Genomic DNA, 15,141 nt, shown 5'->3' on the forward strand with positions numbered 1-15,141 from the left:
CTGAGTTCTCCCAACATAAATCAAGTTACACGGACACTGGATAATGTAAATGACATTAGTAGTATTACAGGTAGTGATGTCCTTAGATTGAACAACCAATCCCGTAGTTGGATGACACCAAGATTCTCCGGGGATGGTGAAAGGACACCATTGACATCTGCCACAACTTGTATGATACCCTCGTTGAGAGGGGGCTGAAGTACTTTGCAATATTTCTCCTATATTTCGGTGTCTCTTGAAAGCAAACAACGGTTTTTCAGGCATCTCCTCCAATAGGCAAATAATATGCCAATGTTTGAGTAATATATATTTAATTTGCATGGATAATGCCGGATTTTTATTTTGAATGCTTTATCTCCTCATGGATTAAACGAAGAAATTGACTGGATGTCAGTAGTCTGAGTCCGCTGAAAGCTTTGAATTAAGTCCGGCAATCAAAAAAGTACGTGACGTTTCTCTGGTTGAGATCCCTCCTCTTGGGGTTAAAACCGGATCTGACGACAGACGCGCTCGTTCACTATGAAATCTACTCGAACGGAGCGATTTTCATTTTACACATGAGTAAGTTGAAAAAGTTATAGGTCTTGATTGGCCATTACTAAATAGTTTTATTACATTTAGTTATAAATGTTGTTTTAAGAACATGATAAAATGAACTTTGGGAGTAATATTCGATATTTATATATTTTTCAGATACAAATCGGGAGCCTCAACCCTGAGGAAAGCATTGTGAAACATGGCATGTTGGTGGAGGCGCTCCCTTATCTAAAATAGCAAGCTAAGTTATTTAATTAAGTTATTTAAAGTATGAACAAAACTTTAATATTGTTATAAAAAAGATAAAAATCAAAAATCAAAAAATAACAAATTAAACAAAGATACGTATATGATCCAGTGAAGATCGTGGTTGAGTAATAGCAGCTCACTTGAACCTGTGGGTAATTCACCCTCTGAGGATCGTTGTATCTTATGTTCTCCTTATGAGATTTGGAGATTAATATATACAGGGACTATTTTCTCTTTTCATGATATATTGAAGGTTCCAGTTGGTGGTATAGCCATTGTGTTATTATTCTCTCAAGGAGATATGCATCTAGTTTGCTTTTGAAGCCTAGGACTGTCGATTCCGCAGTAATCTCCCCTGGGAGAGTATTCCAGATGTCAACCACTCTCTGTGTGAAGCAGAACTTCCTGATATTAGTCCTGAACTTGCCCCCCCTTAGCTTCATTTCATGTCCTCTTGTCCGTGTCAAATTGGACAATGTAAATAATCTTCTCTGCTCTATTTTGTCGATTCCTTTCAGTATTTTGAAGGTCTCGATCATATCCCCACGCAGTCTCCTTTTCTCAAGGGAGAACAATCCCAGTGTTTTAAGTCGATCCTCATATTCCAGTTTCTCCATACCCTTCACTAGTTTAGTTGCTCGTCTCTGCACCCTCTCCAGCAGTTTTATATCCTTCTTTAGGTAGGGAGACCAATGTTGGACGCAGTATTCCAAGTGGGGTCTGACCATTGCCCTATAAAGCGGCATTATAACTTTCTCCGATCTACTCGAGATTCCTTTCTTTATCATGCCCAACATTCTATTTGCCGCTGCCGCACATTGTGCCGACGGCTTCAGGGTCCTATTTATCAGTACACCCAGATCCCTTTCTTGTTCACTTTTTCCCAGAGTTGCACCTGACATTCTGTACTCGTATTCCTTATTTTTACTGCCTAAATGCATTACCTTGCATTTCTCCATGTTGAACTTCATCTGCCATTTCTCCGCCCATTTTTCTAACCGACACAAATCGCTCTGGAGTTCCTCACTGTCCTCCTGCGATCTGATTGCCCGGCAGAGTTTTGTGTCGTCTGCAAACTTGATGATCTCACTGGATGTTCCGTTTTCCAGGTCATTGATATAAATATTAAAAAGGATCGGCCCAAGTACCGAGCCCTGGGGTACACCACTAGTCACTATGTCTTGGGGTACACCACTAGTCACTATGTCTTGCTACCATACCTAGTCTATTGTAATTCTCTGTACTACGGCATTACTGAGAAGGAACACAAGATATTACAACTACTCCAGAATATTGCGGCCAGATTAATTTTTGGAGTAGGCAAATTCAAGAGGGCAAGCCCACTGTTGGGAGAATTTGTACTGGTTACCAATGAAACAGGATTCTCTTCAAGATTGCTTGCATGGTCTATAAAGCGATTTATGGTGAAAATTCTGAAAGACTAGTATCGGACATCAAGATTCCCTGTTCATTCCATACCGCAAGAAAGACACAACATCTTAAGCTGTACTTCCCCTCCCCTCATTAGGTTCAACAGAAAAAAACTATTTGAGCCCACCTTTGAATCCCTTGGCCCCAGACTGAGTCTGAAATAGTCTACCCCTCTATTTACGTCAGGTCCCCCTCCTATTTCAGATTCAGGAGATTGTTAAAGACTTATCTCTTCTTATAATGACTGATCTCTATCTACTACACTCTCTAGAGCCTAACTGCTAATTGTAATAATTGATCTCAATCTTCTCTTTATAACTGACTGATCTCTATCTAATATGTTCACTAGAACCTAATTGCTAATGTAAAAACTGATCCCAATCTTATTGTAAGCCGCAATAATTCCTTGTTAAAATTGCAGGACATAAGAAACTATATGGTATGGTATGTGAACCAAGCTTATCTTCAGCAGAATGTCACACATCCTACTTGTGCAGTAATACTGTGTATATGGAAGTTCATTTTGATGACATATTGCACTTTACTTTTGATGCACTAGCATATTACATTGAAAGGGGAAAATAAGTTTTGAAAATAGGATTCTGGGAATTTGAGCATGTGACCAACAATATTATTAGTAGGTAATCCTACTAATTTTTATTAGTAGGTAATCCTTGATAGTAGTCAGAAAATCCACAGTCCTGAAGAAAATAGGTACAAAAAGTTGTGAATTCCTGGGCCTGTAAAGAAGAGCACTCACCTGGTCTGGCAGTTATCACAGCATTTTGCAGTCCCCATGATGCCTGATGTGGCCTTTCGAAGTTGTTTGTCTTCAAAATGAGATAAGATGATCCTACCCCAGGGGATGATGGGAATTAAATAAAAAGAACAAGAATTTACATGCTGAATTCATTACATGAAACAATGAGCTAAAATCATCATCATTAATTGATTCACCTGGGAGCCAATTACTTAGCTGATTCATTCACAGACAATGAGAACCTGAAGATGGGGCTGGAGAGTATGGGAGGGTGACGTGAAGTTTTTCCCCTGAACAAAAATTGTTTGATGTATATGATATTTAACAGGGAAAATTTTAAAATATTTCTATCACTCATGTTTGTACAATTCAAAATAATAACACTTGCTATTTATTCCTCTCCCTCAGTCTCCAGGCCAAGGATAAGTGCTGCAGAAATCCAAATTATGAGCAACTGTAGTAACCCCAAAAAGTCAACTAAAGCAGGGTATAAACAACAATGATATATAATCTTAAAAAAGTACAATGATATATAACTTAAACAAAAGTTTCTTTATGCCTCAAAATTCAGAATTTAATTTGCAATTAGTCTCTCTTCTCCTTTCCAAATGGTGCCATTAGCTTTGCTGAGCTTTATAGAAGCCAGACATCCTCATGGCAGTTTCCTGAGTCCCGTGAGAACCGACAGCAAAGCCATGCAGGAAGCAGTGCGGGGCCGGGCTGGAGACTGAAAAGATCGCTCCTGCCTTGCACCACTGGCCACGAGATTCCAGGAGGCAGCTGTCCGCCGTCCAGTGAGGGAGGTAAGGGGGGGATGATTTTAAAATACAGTACAGGCCGCCCCAGTTACTGGTAGGTAAGCCGTGGCTAATACAAAGGGGCGGCTTATCTACCAGTTTTAAAACTCGAATAGGCATTTTCTGCAGCCTATTTGTGGGGAAATACGGTACCCTTTCCACTTCACTCAGTATTTTATAGACCTCTATCATATCACTCCCTGAGCCATCTCTTCTCCAAGCTTAAGCTTTATTTATTTATTTCTAAAATTTCTAAACCGCCTATAACTAAGCGGTTAACAATTAAAACATTCACAGTAGTTCAAAGGACAGTACATTTACAAAATGCATTCAATTACATTCCAATCACATAGTAATTGAATCCACATAAGATAATGTTAAAAAAAACAAACTCAATGAGTTTACATGTTATCTATCCCCACTAAATAAATTGCAGCGATCACAATTCAGGATTCTTATTAAATGTGCCTACCAACATAATTTCAAAGAAAAGCCTTCACAAACACTTGTGTCTTCAACATCTCTTTCTAAACTGTAAATGGTTAGAGCAGGTCCTCAGGCTGCCAGGGAGGGAATTCCTGATAAGTAAGTCATCCCATTACTTTTATTTTTTTTGTCACCCTTCTCTATACCTTTTCTAATTCCGCTATATCTTTTTTGAGATACGGCGAACAAAATTGCACACAGTATTTGAGGTGCAGCTTGTACCATAGAGCGATACAACACATTATAACATTTTCATCTTTGTTTTCCACTCCTTTCCTGATAATTCCTAACATTCTATTTGCTTTCTTAGCCGCTGCCAGCTGAGGCTACTAATGAATCCTCAACAATGACATCTAGATCCTTTTCCTGGGCAGTGACTCCTAACAAAGAACCCAGCATTACATAGCTATAGTTTGGGTTCCTCTTTCCCACATGCATCACTTTGCACTTGTTCAAATTAAACATCATCTGCCATTTTGATTCCCAGTCTCCCAGTCTCACAAAGTCCTCTTGCAATTTTTCACAGTCCTCTTGTGATTTAACAGTTCAGAACTTTGTGTCATCAGCAAATTTAATTATCTCACTAGTTATTCCCATCTCTAGATCATTGAAAATATGTTAAAAAGCAGCGGTCCCAGCACAGACCCCTGGGAAACCCCAGTATTAACCCTCTCTATTGATAATATTGTCCATTTAAACCTACTTTCTGTATTGTCTTTCAACCAGTTCTTAATCTATAAAGCTCAGTTACTTACCGTAATAGGTGTTATCCAGGGACAGCAGGCAGATATTCTCACACGTGGATGATGTCATCCACAGAGCCTCGGTACAGAAGGTCCCAAGTGCATCGCCACTTTAAAAACTTTAGAAAGTTTGTGACCGACTGCACTGCACATGTGCGAGTGCCTTCACGCCCAACTGAGGCGTGTGGCTCCTCAGTTCAGATAGCCTGCTAAGAAGCTAACTAGGGGAGGTGGGTGGGTTGTGAGAATATGCTGCCTGCTTGTCCTGGGATGTTGTATCCCAGGACAAGCAGGCAGCATATTTTCACATGTGGGTGACCTCTAAGCTATCCAGAAATGGGATGGTGGGAGAGTTGGCCTTTAAGAAAATAAATTTTGTAGTACAGTACTTGTTGGCCGAAATGGCCATCCCTCCTGGAATAGGTTCCAGACAGTAATGAGACGTGAAAGTATGAACCGAGGACCAAGTTGCAGCTTTGCAAATTTCATCTATAGGAGTAGATCAGAGAAAAGCTACTGAAGCTGCCATAGCTCTAACTTTGTGGGCTGTGACTCTACCCTCCAGCTGCAGCCCATCCTGAGCATAACAAAACAAGATGCAGGTAGCCAACCAGTTGGAAATTGTCCTCTTGGCAACAGGATGCCCCAACTTGTTCGGATCAAAGGAGAGAAAAAGTTGTGGAGAAGACCTGTGCAGTTTAGTCCTTTGCAAATAATAAGCTAATTCCCGTTTGCAGTCCAAAGTATGAAGAGCTGTTTCTCCAGAATGAGAATGAGGATTGGGAAAAAATACTGGAAGAACAATCGATTGATTAAGATGAAACTCAGTAACAACTTTAGGTAGAAACTTTGGATGGGTGCGAAATACCACTTTATCATGATGGAACACTGTAAAAGGTGGATCCGCTACCAAGGCTTGAAGTTCACTGACTCTGCAAGCAGACGTGAAGAAAACCACTTTCCAAGTGAGAAATTTAAGATGAGCCATAGACTTTGGTTCAAATGGAGGCTTCATGAGTTTAGCAAGTACCATGTTCAGATCCCAAACTACTAGAGGAAACCACAGGATGAGGAGAGAGAGGTTTTCCATCCAATGCTTTATGAAAAGCAGCAATTGCACTGAGATGGACTCTAATAGAGATGGACTTGAGGCCAGACTGTGACAGATGGAACAGGTAATCCAGAATTGAAGACAAGGAGGTGGATTGTGGTTCCCGATGATGAAGATCACACCAAGCAGAAAACCGAGTCCATTTCTGAGTATAACATTGTCTTGTGGCTGGTTTTCTGGAAAAGTTCAAAATGTCCTGTACAGGTTGAGAAAACTGAAGGTCAGGTGAAGTCATCCCGAGAGATACCAAGCTGTCAGGTATAAAGACTGCAGGTTGGGATGCAGAAGTGAACCTTGACTCTGTGTAAGAAGAGATGGAAAAATTGGCAGAAGAAGTGGTTCCCTGATGCTGAGCTGAAGTAGAAGGGAGACCCATGGTTGTCTGGGCCACCAAGGAGATATCAGAATCATGGTGGCAGATTCCTGTTTGAGTTTGACAAGTGTCTTGAGAATAAGTGAAAATGGAGGGAACGCATAGAGAAACTTGTTTGTCCAGTCCAGGAGAAAAGCATCTGCCTCCAGATAATGAGGAGAGTAGAGTCTGGAACAGAAGCGGGGTAACTTGTTGTGGGGAGATGCAAAAAGGTCTATTTGAGGAGTTCCACACTGAGAGAAAATTTGATGAAGAATTGGAGAATTGAGCGTCCATTCGTGAGGCTGGAGGATACGACTTAGCTTGTCCGCCAGAGAATTTTTCTCTCCTTGAATGTAAACAGCCTTCAGAAAAATGTTGTGAAGAATTGCCCAAGTCCAGATCTTTTGAGCTTCTTGGCAAAGGAGAAAAGTTCCTGTTCCTCCCTGCTTGTTCACGTAGTACATAGCTACTTGATTGTCTGTACGAATGAGAATTACCTCATCTTGAAGATGTTGAAAAGCCTTGAGAGCATTGAAAATTATTCTGAGTTTCAACAGATTTATGTGATGGCGACGATCTGTGGCAGATCAGTGACCTTGAGTACGGAGACCATCTAGGTGAGCTTCCCATGCGTAGGTTGACAAATCTGTCATGAGAACCTTCTGGTGAGTAGGCGTTTAGAATAGCAAACCTCTGGAAAGATTGGAAGGGAGCAACCATTACTGAAGAGATTGCCGTAGAGAAGATGTTACTGTAAACTGCTGGGAAAGCGATCTAGAGCCTGTGACCACTGAGGGATCCATAGGTGAAGTCTGGCAAAAGGAGTCACATGAACTGTAGAGGCCATGTGACTGAGTAGTGGCTCGTGGCCAGCAGGGGGTGCTGGTTATGGGACGGAAATGGGAATGGATGTTAGGACATGATAAGTGCAGTATTTTTTTGTGGAGTTGTTTTCTACAAAAGGCCAGTTTTTCATATGATTCTGGGTAATTCTAGTTAGAGACAATTCTGTGTCAGTTAAGGACCACGCCCAAATAGAAGCGTACGGAAAAACAGGTGAATAAAAATTTGAATATAATGTAGCTAAGGCCAGAGAAAAACACACTAAGGATTAATATAAGGGAAAGCATAATAATATCTGTGTATGTACTTTGCTGTTGAGCCAAATCATGGTGGAAATCATGATTACATGGAATCCAGTTTGGGTTCTTTGTGTGTACTATATCTGTCCTGTCTTCGGCCACCATCTTGGGCCAGTGAATAATATTCTGTCTTTGTCCTCTCTGAGTTTTCTCGCTCCCAGCCTCGTGGTGTTAATTAATACCACATGGGCTTGCTTTAGACTGGTAAAGAAGGATAACGTGTCTCAAACTGAATTGGATGTAGTTTTGAATGAAAATTATGATTTATTGAATGGAAAAGCTTGGCCAAGCAAAGAGTGAATGAAGCAAAGTATAAATGAAGTGTATGACTGTGTTGCTTTGAAAAAACATATTTTATATATTTTAAACCTGAAGAAACACTAAGGAAAATCCTGAGGCAACATCTGGGAGTAATTAGAGTCAGAGACTGTTGCTTCAGTCTCCAGCATAGGAAGGGGGGGGCATTGGAAGCCCATGCTTATCACTGTGTGTAACATGAAGCTGTCAGCTTTCCTCTTCCAGACTAAAGTTACTGTCAATTTAGGGAGAGGTTGAGAACTTTGTAGAATAATTGTAGAATTCTTTTGAATATGTTAATGTTAATTCAGAAATCAAAAGTAATTTTCTGAAACTTTGTCTAACTTTTAAATGTGGAGGAATGTTTCTTTGTCCAACTTTAAGACCACCCATAGGATTGTTATTGGTTGATTATGATGATGATGTCACGAAAAGCCAACAGCATATAATAGAAACTCTGGAGCTAGAAAAACGAGACCGTTAGGAGAAGGCCAGCATTTTGGCCACTATTAACGATCTCCCATTAGCGCAATCGGTAAGCAATGATGCTGTTCTTTTGATCTAATAATGGAAAAATAGAAACAATAATTCAATAAATCTTGGTTATAATTTTTAAAACCTTGCGCTGGTGTCATTTTGCAGGTAGAATTATTTTCAAACCTGAAGCTTTCACAAATGGCGTCAATGACCCTTGCTCAGTGACCTAAGAGAACCCTCATGTGCTTTGCTGAAATTGAAGGAAGAAGTGATACCTGATGACAAAGTTGTGTCAAAGCATCTAGACATTGTTGAGGAAGGAATGCCCTGAATTCTACAAGGGATCCGATGAATTGAAGAGTCTGAGAAGGCTGCAACCGAGATTTGGGGAAGTTGATTTCGAATCCCAAATTTTGCAGGAACAATATAGTCTGTTGTGTCGCTACAGTAACACCTTGATATGAAGGATCTTTTATGAGCCAATTTGTCTAGATAGTGAAAACATACAACCCGTGAGTTCTCAAGGCTGCTGCCCTCACCACCAGGCATTTGGTGAAAACTCTGGGAGATGATGCAAGACTGAAAGGCAGAACTTTGTATTGGTAATGATGATTTCCCACTCAAAATCTGAGAAACTTGCAAGAGGCTGGGTGAATGGAGATGTGAGTATAAACCTCCTTGAGATCCAGAGAGCATTACCAATAATTGTGATCTAGCAGGGGATACAGCGATGCTAGAGAAAGCATCCAAAACTTCTCTTTGACAAGAAACTTGTTGAGAGCTCTGAGGTCCAATACTGGGCGAAGACCTCCCGTCTTCTTCAGGACGAGGAAATACCGGGAATAAAACCCCGTGTTCTGCTGGTCCAAAGGAACCTTCTCGATGGCATTAAGAATGAGCAGATTCAACTTCCTGGAGAAGAAGAGAGGACTGAAGAGGGTTGGAAGGAAACTCTTTTGGAGGATGGTCTGGATAAATGTTGAGGAAATAAAAAGAATAACCTTCTCAAACGATATTGAGAACCCACAGATTGGAGGTGATGAGCTGCCAACAATGATGGTAATGTTGAAGATGACCTCCAATGGGGAAGAAGAGGGAAAGTTACAGAGTTTGAAATTATGCTCTCAAGTAGTTGGGAGTAGCAGAGGTCTGAGGCTTCTGAGGACGCTGTTGATGCTGGTTTTTCTGCTGTGGCCTGACAAGAGGAGTAGAGTTTGGTGTGTGTACTGCCTCTGATATGCAGTAGAAGGCTTGAAAGATTTCGAGAAAGAGGATTTAGCCTTAGGCCTAAGTAGCGAATTGAAAGACTTTTCATGCTCCGAACGCTTTTTAGTCGCATTCTGGATAGTGTCCCCAAAAAGCTCATCTCCAAAACAGGGGATATTAGCTAAACGATCCTGAAAGTTAACATCCATATCTTCTACTCTTAGCCATGCCAGCCTCCTCATGGCTACAGATATTGCTGAAACTCGAGAGAACACCTCAAAGGCATCATATGAGGATTGTACCATATGTTGTCTGAGCTACATGAGAGTATGAAACATGTGCTGAAACTCTGATTTCCTGTAGGATGGAAGATGCTTGAAAAAGTTTAGCATTTGTTTTACCCAATATTTGAGATAACAGGTGAAATAAAAATTGTAATTAATGACTATTAGCCAGCATGGAATTCTGGTATAGACGTCTTCCAAATCTATCCATTGTGTGACCTTCTCGCTCTGGAGGAACATTAGCATAGACTTTAGAAGGTGCATATTTTTTTTAAGAGTGGTCTAAGAAAGGATATTAAGATAAGGATATTATATGACTTTTACTTTGAATAATTTTTCTTTCCTGTGTTTCACTTAGTAAGAGTTATTCTTGTGAATTATATTTGAAAGTTATAAATAAAGAAATTAAAATAAAAATAAAGAAATTTAAAGATGTTTGGGACCCACTGACAAAATTTTGTAAAGATTGATTATTGGTTTTAGCCCTTTGACTATACATGTCCAGGATGGGTGGGTGGAAGGGGAGGGGGATATGCCTTTAAATTATTATTTGATTGTAATCTGTTGGTCTTGATTATTTGTATTACTCTTGCTTATTTTTATATGGTATGAAAGGATGAATGGGTGGGGGGGATATATATTTATTATATCATTTGATGGAATTATGTGCTGTTTATTTTGTACATTGATAATATGTTGCACTTGATGTTGGTTTTTAAAATGAATAAAGATATGGAAAAAAAATTGTATGCTGCTCTGTAAAAAGCAGGCTATAAATAAATAAAACAAACAAACTTACTTCCGCCTGCAATAATTTGAGCTGAGGTATTTCTCCATCTTTGCCATCATCTTTAGCTTGTATTCTCGGAATTTCTGACTCTGTATCTCACTCAGCAGGTGCCTGTTGGATAAATAAAGGTGAATTAAAGAGAGAGAAAAATCAATTGCTTGCTAAGGAAAGTATGTATATAGTTCAGATATCCAAAAAACACATTATCTAGCAAGTAACAACTTCTCAAGAAAAAATTGCTATATTTCATGTTTCAAGACAACAAGTGAAATCACATTTTCACCACTAATCTGTTTAAGAAACTGAAAAAAACAACAACAATGCCCCGGGTAACATCTATTTCTATATTCTGTAGGAAATTTTTAAATGTCTTGATATATAGTAACATAGTAAATGAATTTTTAAATGTCTTGATATATAGTAACATAGTAAATGACAGCAGATAAAGACCCGAATGGTTCTTCCAGTCTGCCCAACTTTACCTACTCTTTAAATTACTGATTTAATTTAATTTTTTCTTCTTCTTAGCTGAACACTGGGCCAGAACCCAAAGCTCTGCCCGGTACCGTGCTTAGGTTCCATCTACTGAAGTCTCCAAAGCTCATTCCAGACCATCTAAACTAGGGGTGCCCACACTTTTTGGGCTTGCGAGCTACTTTTAAAATGACCAAGTCAAAATGATCTACCAACAATAAAATTAAAAAAAATACACAAAGCACACTGTATGCATAGAAAATGTTAATCATCATTCCTATTCCAGGATTTTTCAAAGAGGTCAAAGCAGATGACTTTATGCATTGTCACCTCACTAACAACCATACAAAAACAGACAAATACTCCCCTCCCTTTTTACTAAACCACGATAGTAGTTTTTAGCTCAGGGAGCAGCGCTGAATGCCCAGCGCTGCTCTCGACACTCATAGGCTCCCTGCGCTAAAAACCTCTATTGCGGTTTAGTAAAAGGGGACTACAGTGTAAAATATAGACAGCAGATATAAATTCAGAAACATTTTGATCACTAAATTTAAAATAAAATCATTTTTCCTACCTTGTCTGGTGATTTCATGAGTCTCTGGTTGCACTTTCTTCTTCTGACTGCGCATCCAATCTTTCTTCCCTTTTTTTAGCCTGTATGCTTCCTCTCCTCCTGACCTCATTCACCCCCCCCCCCAACGTTTTCTTCCTCTCTCCCTGCCCCCTTTCTTTTTTTCTGTTTCTCTTCTTTCCTTCTGTCTCCCTGCCTGCCCTCTTTCTCCCTCCCTGCCTTCCCCCAAGCCACTGCCACTGCCGCTGCCATCGGATAACAGGCCCCCAAAGCCACCCGGTGCCGGCCAAGCTCTCCCTGCTTCGGGCCCACCAGCCTTCCTCTCCCCGACGTCAATTCTGCCGTCGGAGAGGAAGTGGAAAACGGACCTGGAAAACGGAAATGACCTGGAAAACGGAACATCCAGTGAGATCATCAAGTTTGCAGACGACACAAAACTCTGCCGGGCAATCAGATCGCAGGAGGACAGTGAGGAACTCCAGAGCGATTTGTGTCGGTTAGAAAAATGGGCGGAGAAATGGCAGATGAAGTTCAACGTGGAGAAATGCAAGGTAATGCATTTAGGCAGAAAAAATAAGGAATACGAGTACAGAATGTCAGGTGCAACTCTGGGAAAAAGTGAACAAGAAAGGGATCTGGGTGTACTGATAGATAGGACCCTGAAGCTGTCGGCACAATGCGCGGCAGCGGCAAATAAGGCAAATAGAATGTTGGGCATGATAAAGAAAGGAATCTCGAGTAGATCGGAGAAAGTTATAATGCCGCTTTATAGGGCAATGGTCAGACCCCACTTGGAATACTGCGTCCAACATTGGTCTCCCTACCTAAAGAAGGATATAAAACTGCTGGAGAGGGTGCAGAGACGAGCAACTAAACTAGTGAAGGGTATGGAGAAACTGGAATATGAGGATCGACTTAAAACACTGGGATTGTTCTCCCTTGAGAAAAGGAGACTGCGTGGGGATATGATCGAGACCTTCAAAATACTGAAAGGAATCGACAAAATAGAGCAGAGAAGATTATTTACATTGTCCAATTTGACACGGACAAGAGGACATGAAATGAAGCTAAGGGGGGGCAAGTTCAGGACTAATATCAGGAAGTTCTGCTTCACACAGAGAGTGGTTGACATCTGGAATACTCTCCCAGGGGAGATTATTGCGGAATCGACAGTCCTAGGCTTCAAAAGCAAACTAGATGCATATCTCCTTGAGAGAGGCATATAAAGATATGGTTGGCTATAAAATAAGCCAGGTGTATACCTAGCAGGGCCTCCGCGTGTGCGGATCGCCGGACTTGATGGACCGAAGGTCTGATCCGGAGATGGCGCTTCTTATGTTCTTATGTTCTTAGTTCCGCTGGCCAGAACTTCCTCTCCAACGGCAGAATTGACGTCGGGGAGAGGAAGGCTGATCGGCCCAAGATCGACCTATTGGGAGAAATGCTGCCGGGCCCTGCCTTTGAGGAAACAGAAAGTAGGCAGGACCTGGCAGCAAGAAGAGCAAATCGCAAGCTTCACTGACCTGTCTCCCGCTTTAGCCCGCGAACGGGGCTCTAACATGTGCGTGCCGGCTTCACTTCTCTCCCCCCCTCCACCCCCCCGACATAACTTCCGGTTTCAGAGGGAAGAGAAGGGAAGCCGGTACAAGCACACGTTAGCCCCCGGAGCATAAGTTCTCCAAGCCATTTTTTTTTTAATGTTGAGCAGCGGCGGCAGCAGCAGAATTCAGGAGCGGGCCAGTCAGGAGGGGAAAAAAGAGAAGGTAAGAAGGAAACCCGCTCTGCGATCGACTGGGGTCACCTGAGCGAGTGACCTGTCGATCGTGATCGACGTATTGGGCACCCCTGATCTAAACCATCCCAGGCATCGAAGCCCTACCCAGCCCATCCTCAACCAAATGGCCATATACGGACATAGACCATGCAAGTCTGCCCAGTACTGGCCTTAATTTTTTGCTGATTCGAGATCCTCTGTGTTCATCCCACACTTTTTAAACTTTGTCTCAGTTTTCCTCTCCACCATCTCCCTTGAGAGTGCATTCCAGGCATCCACCACCCTCTCCGTAAAGAAGAATTTCCTTACATTGCTCTTGAGTCTACCACCTCTCAACCTCAAATTATGTCCTCTGGTTTATACCATTTTCTTTTCTCTGGAAAAGATTTGTTCTACGTTAATACCTTTTAAGTATTTGAACGTCTGAATCATATCTCCCCTATCCCTCCTTTCCTCTAGGGTATACATATTCAGGGCTTCCAGTCTCTCCTCATACGTCTTTTGGCACAAACCTCCTACCATTTCGTTACCCTCCTCCAGACCTCTTCAAGTCTTCTTATGTCCTTTGCCAGATACAGTCTCCAAAACTGAACACAATATTCCAAGTGGGGCCACACCAATGACCTGTACAGGGGCATCAACACCTTATTTTTTCTACTGGTCATGCCTCTCTTTATACAGCCCAGCATCCTTCTAGCAACAGCCACTGCCTTGTTACATTGTTTCTTCACCTTTAAATCTTCAGACACTATCACTCCAAAGTCCCTCTCCTCATCCGTGCATATCAGCCTCTCACCTCCCAGCACATACGGCTCCTTCCGATTACTAATCCCCAAATGCATTTCTTTGCACTGAATTTTAGTTCCTCTAATTTTTAAAGATCCTTTTTCATATTTTCTACTCCCTCCTCGGTGTCTACTCTGCTACAAATCTCGGTATCACCTGCAAAAAGGCAAACCTTTCCTTCTAACCCTTCAGCAATGTCACTCACAAACATATTGAACAGGATCAGCCCCAGCAACAAACCCTGATGGACTCCACTATTCACCTTTCCTTTCTCTGAGCAACTTCCATTAACCACCTTCCCATGGTGTTTGTCTAACAACCAGTTTCTAATCCAGTTCACCACTTCAGCCTAACTACAGCTCATCAAGTTTGTTCAAGAGCCTCTGACATGATCTAATTGAGATGGTTTTTGGCTTCTACAATTACATTGAACAGATCTATTATCAGTAAGGACACTCTAGAAACAGACCACTCGGCTCCTGGTAACAAAGTAGCAAGTCAAAGCTGGATTTTCAGAACCTCTGCTTCAAGTGGGGGATTTTATATAGAAAAAGGCCCAAAGATGCTCTAAAAAATTCAGAAAACAAAGAACTCCTCTCGTATGAGGAAAGACTAAAGAGGTTAGGGCTCCTCAGTTTGGAAAATAGATGGCTGAGGGGAGATATGATTGAAGTCTATAAAATCTTGAGTGGTGTAGAATAGATACAAGTGGATTGATTTTTTTACTCCATCAAAAATTACAAAGACTAGGGAACACTCAAAGGTACAGGAAGATACTTTTAAAACCAAAAGTTAAGCTCTGGAATGCATTACCAGAGGATGTGCTAAGAGCAATTAACGTAGCTGGTTTTAAAAAAGGTTTGGACAAATT

The 15,141-nt window shown here is 41.2% G+C and overlaps 1 protein-coding gene across 1 annotated transcript in view; it reads right to left on the bottom strand.

Moving 5' to 3' along the window:
• The window catches only part of WRN (WRN RecQ like helicase), a 405,773-nt gene that overhangs the window by 171,304 nt on the left and 219,328 nt on the right, over positions 1 to 15,141 (bottom strand). The window contains exons 28-29 of the mRNA XM_033960777.1: positions 10,675 to 10,776; positions 2,978 to 3,070 (exon numbers count right to left, since the gene is read on the bottom strand). Of these exons, the coding sequence (XP_033816668.1) occupies positions 2,978 to 3,070; positions 10,675 to 10,776 (195 nt within the window). The remainder of the gene's footprint in view (positions 1 to 2,977; positions 3,071 to 10,674; positions 10,777 to 15,141) is intronic.

This window comes from Geotrypetes seraphini, chromosome 1 (assembly GCF_902459505.1).
Source record: "Geotrypetes seraphini chromosome 1, aGeoSer1.1, whole genome shotgun sequence".
NCBI classification, from domain to species: Eukaryota; Metazoa; Chordata; class Amphibia; order Gymnophiona; family Dermophiidae; genus Geotrypetes; species Geotrypetes seraphini.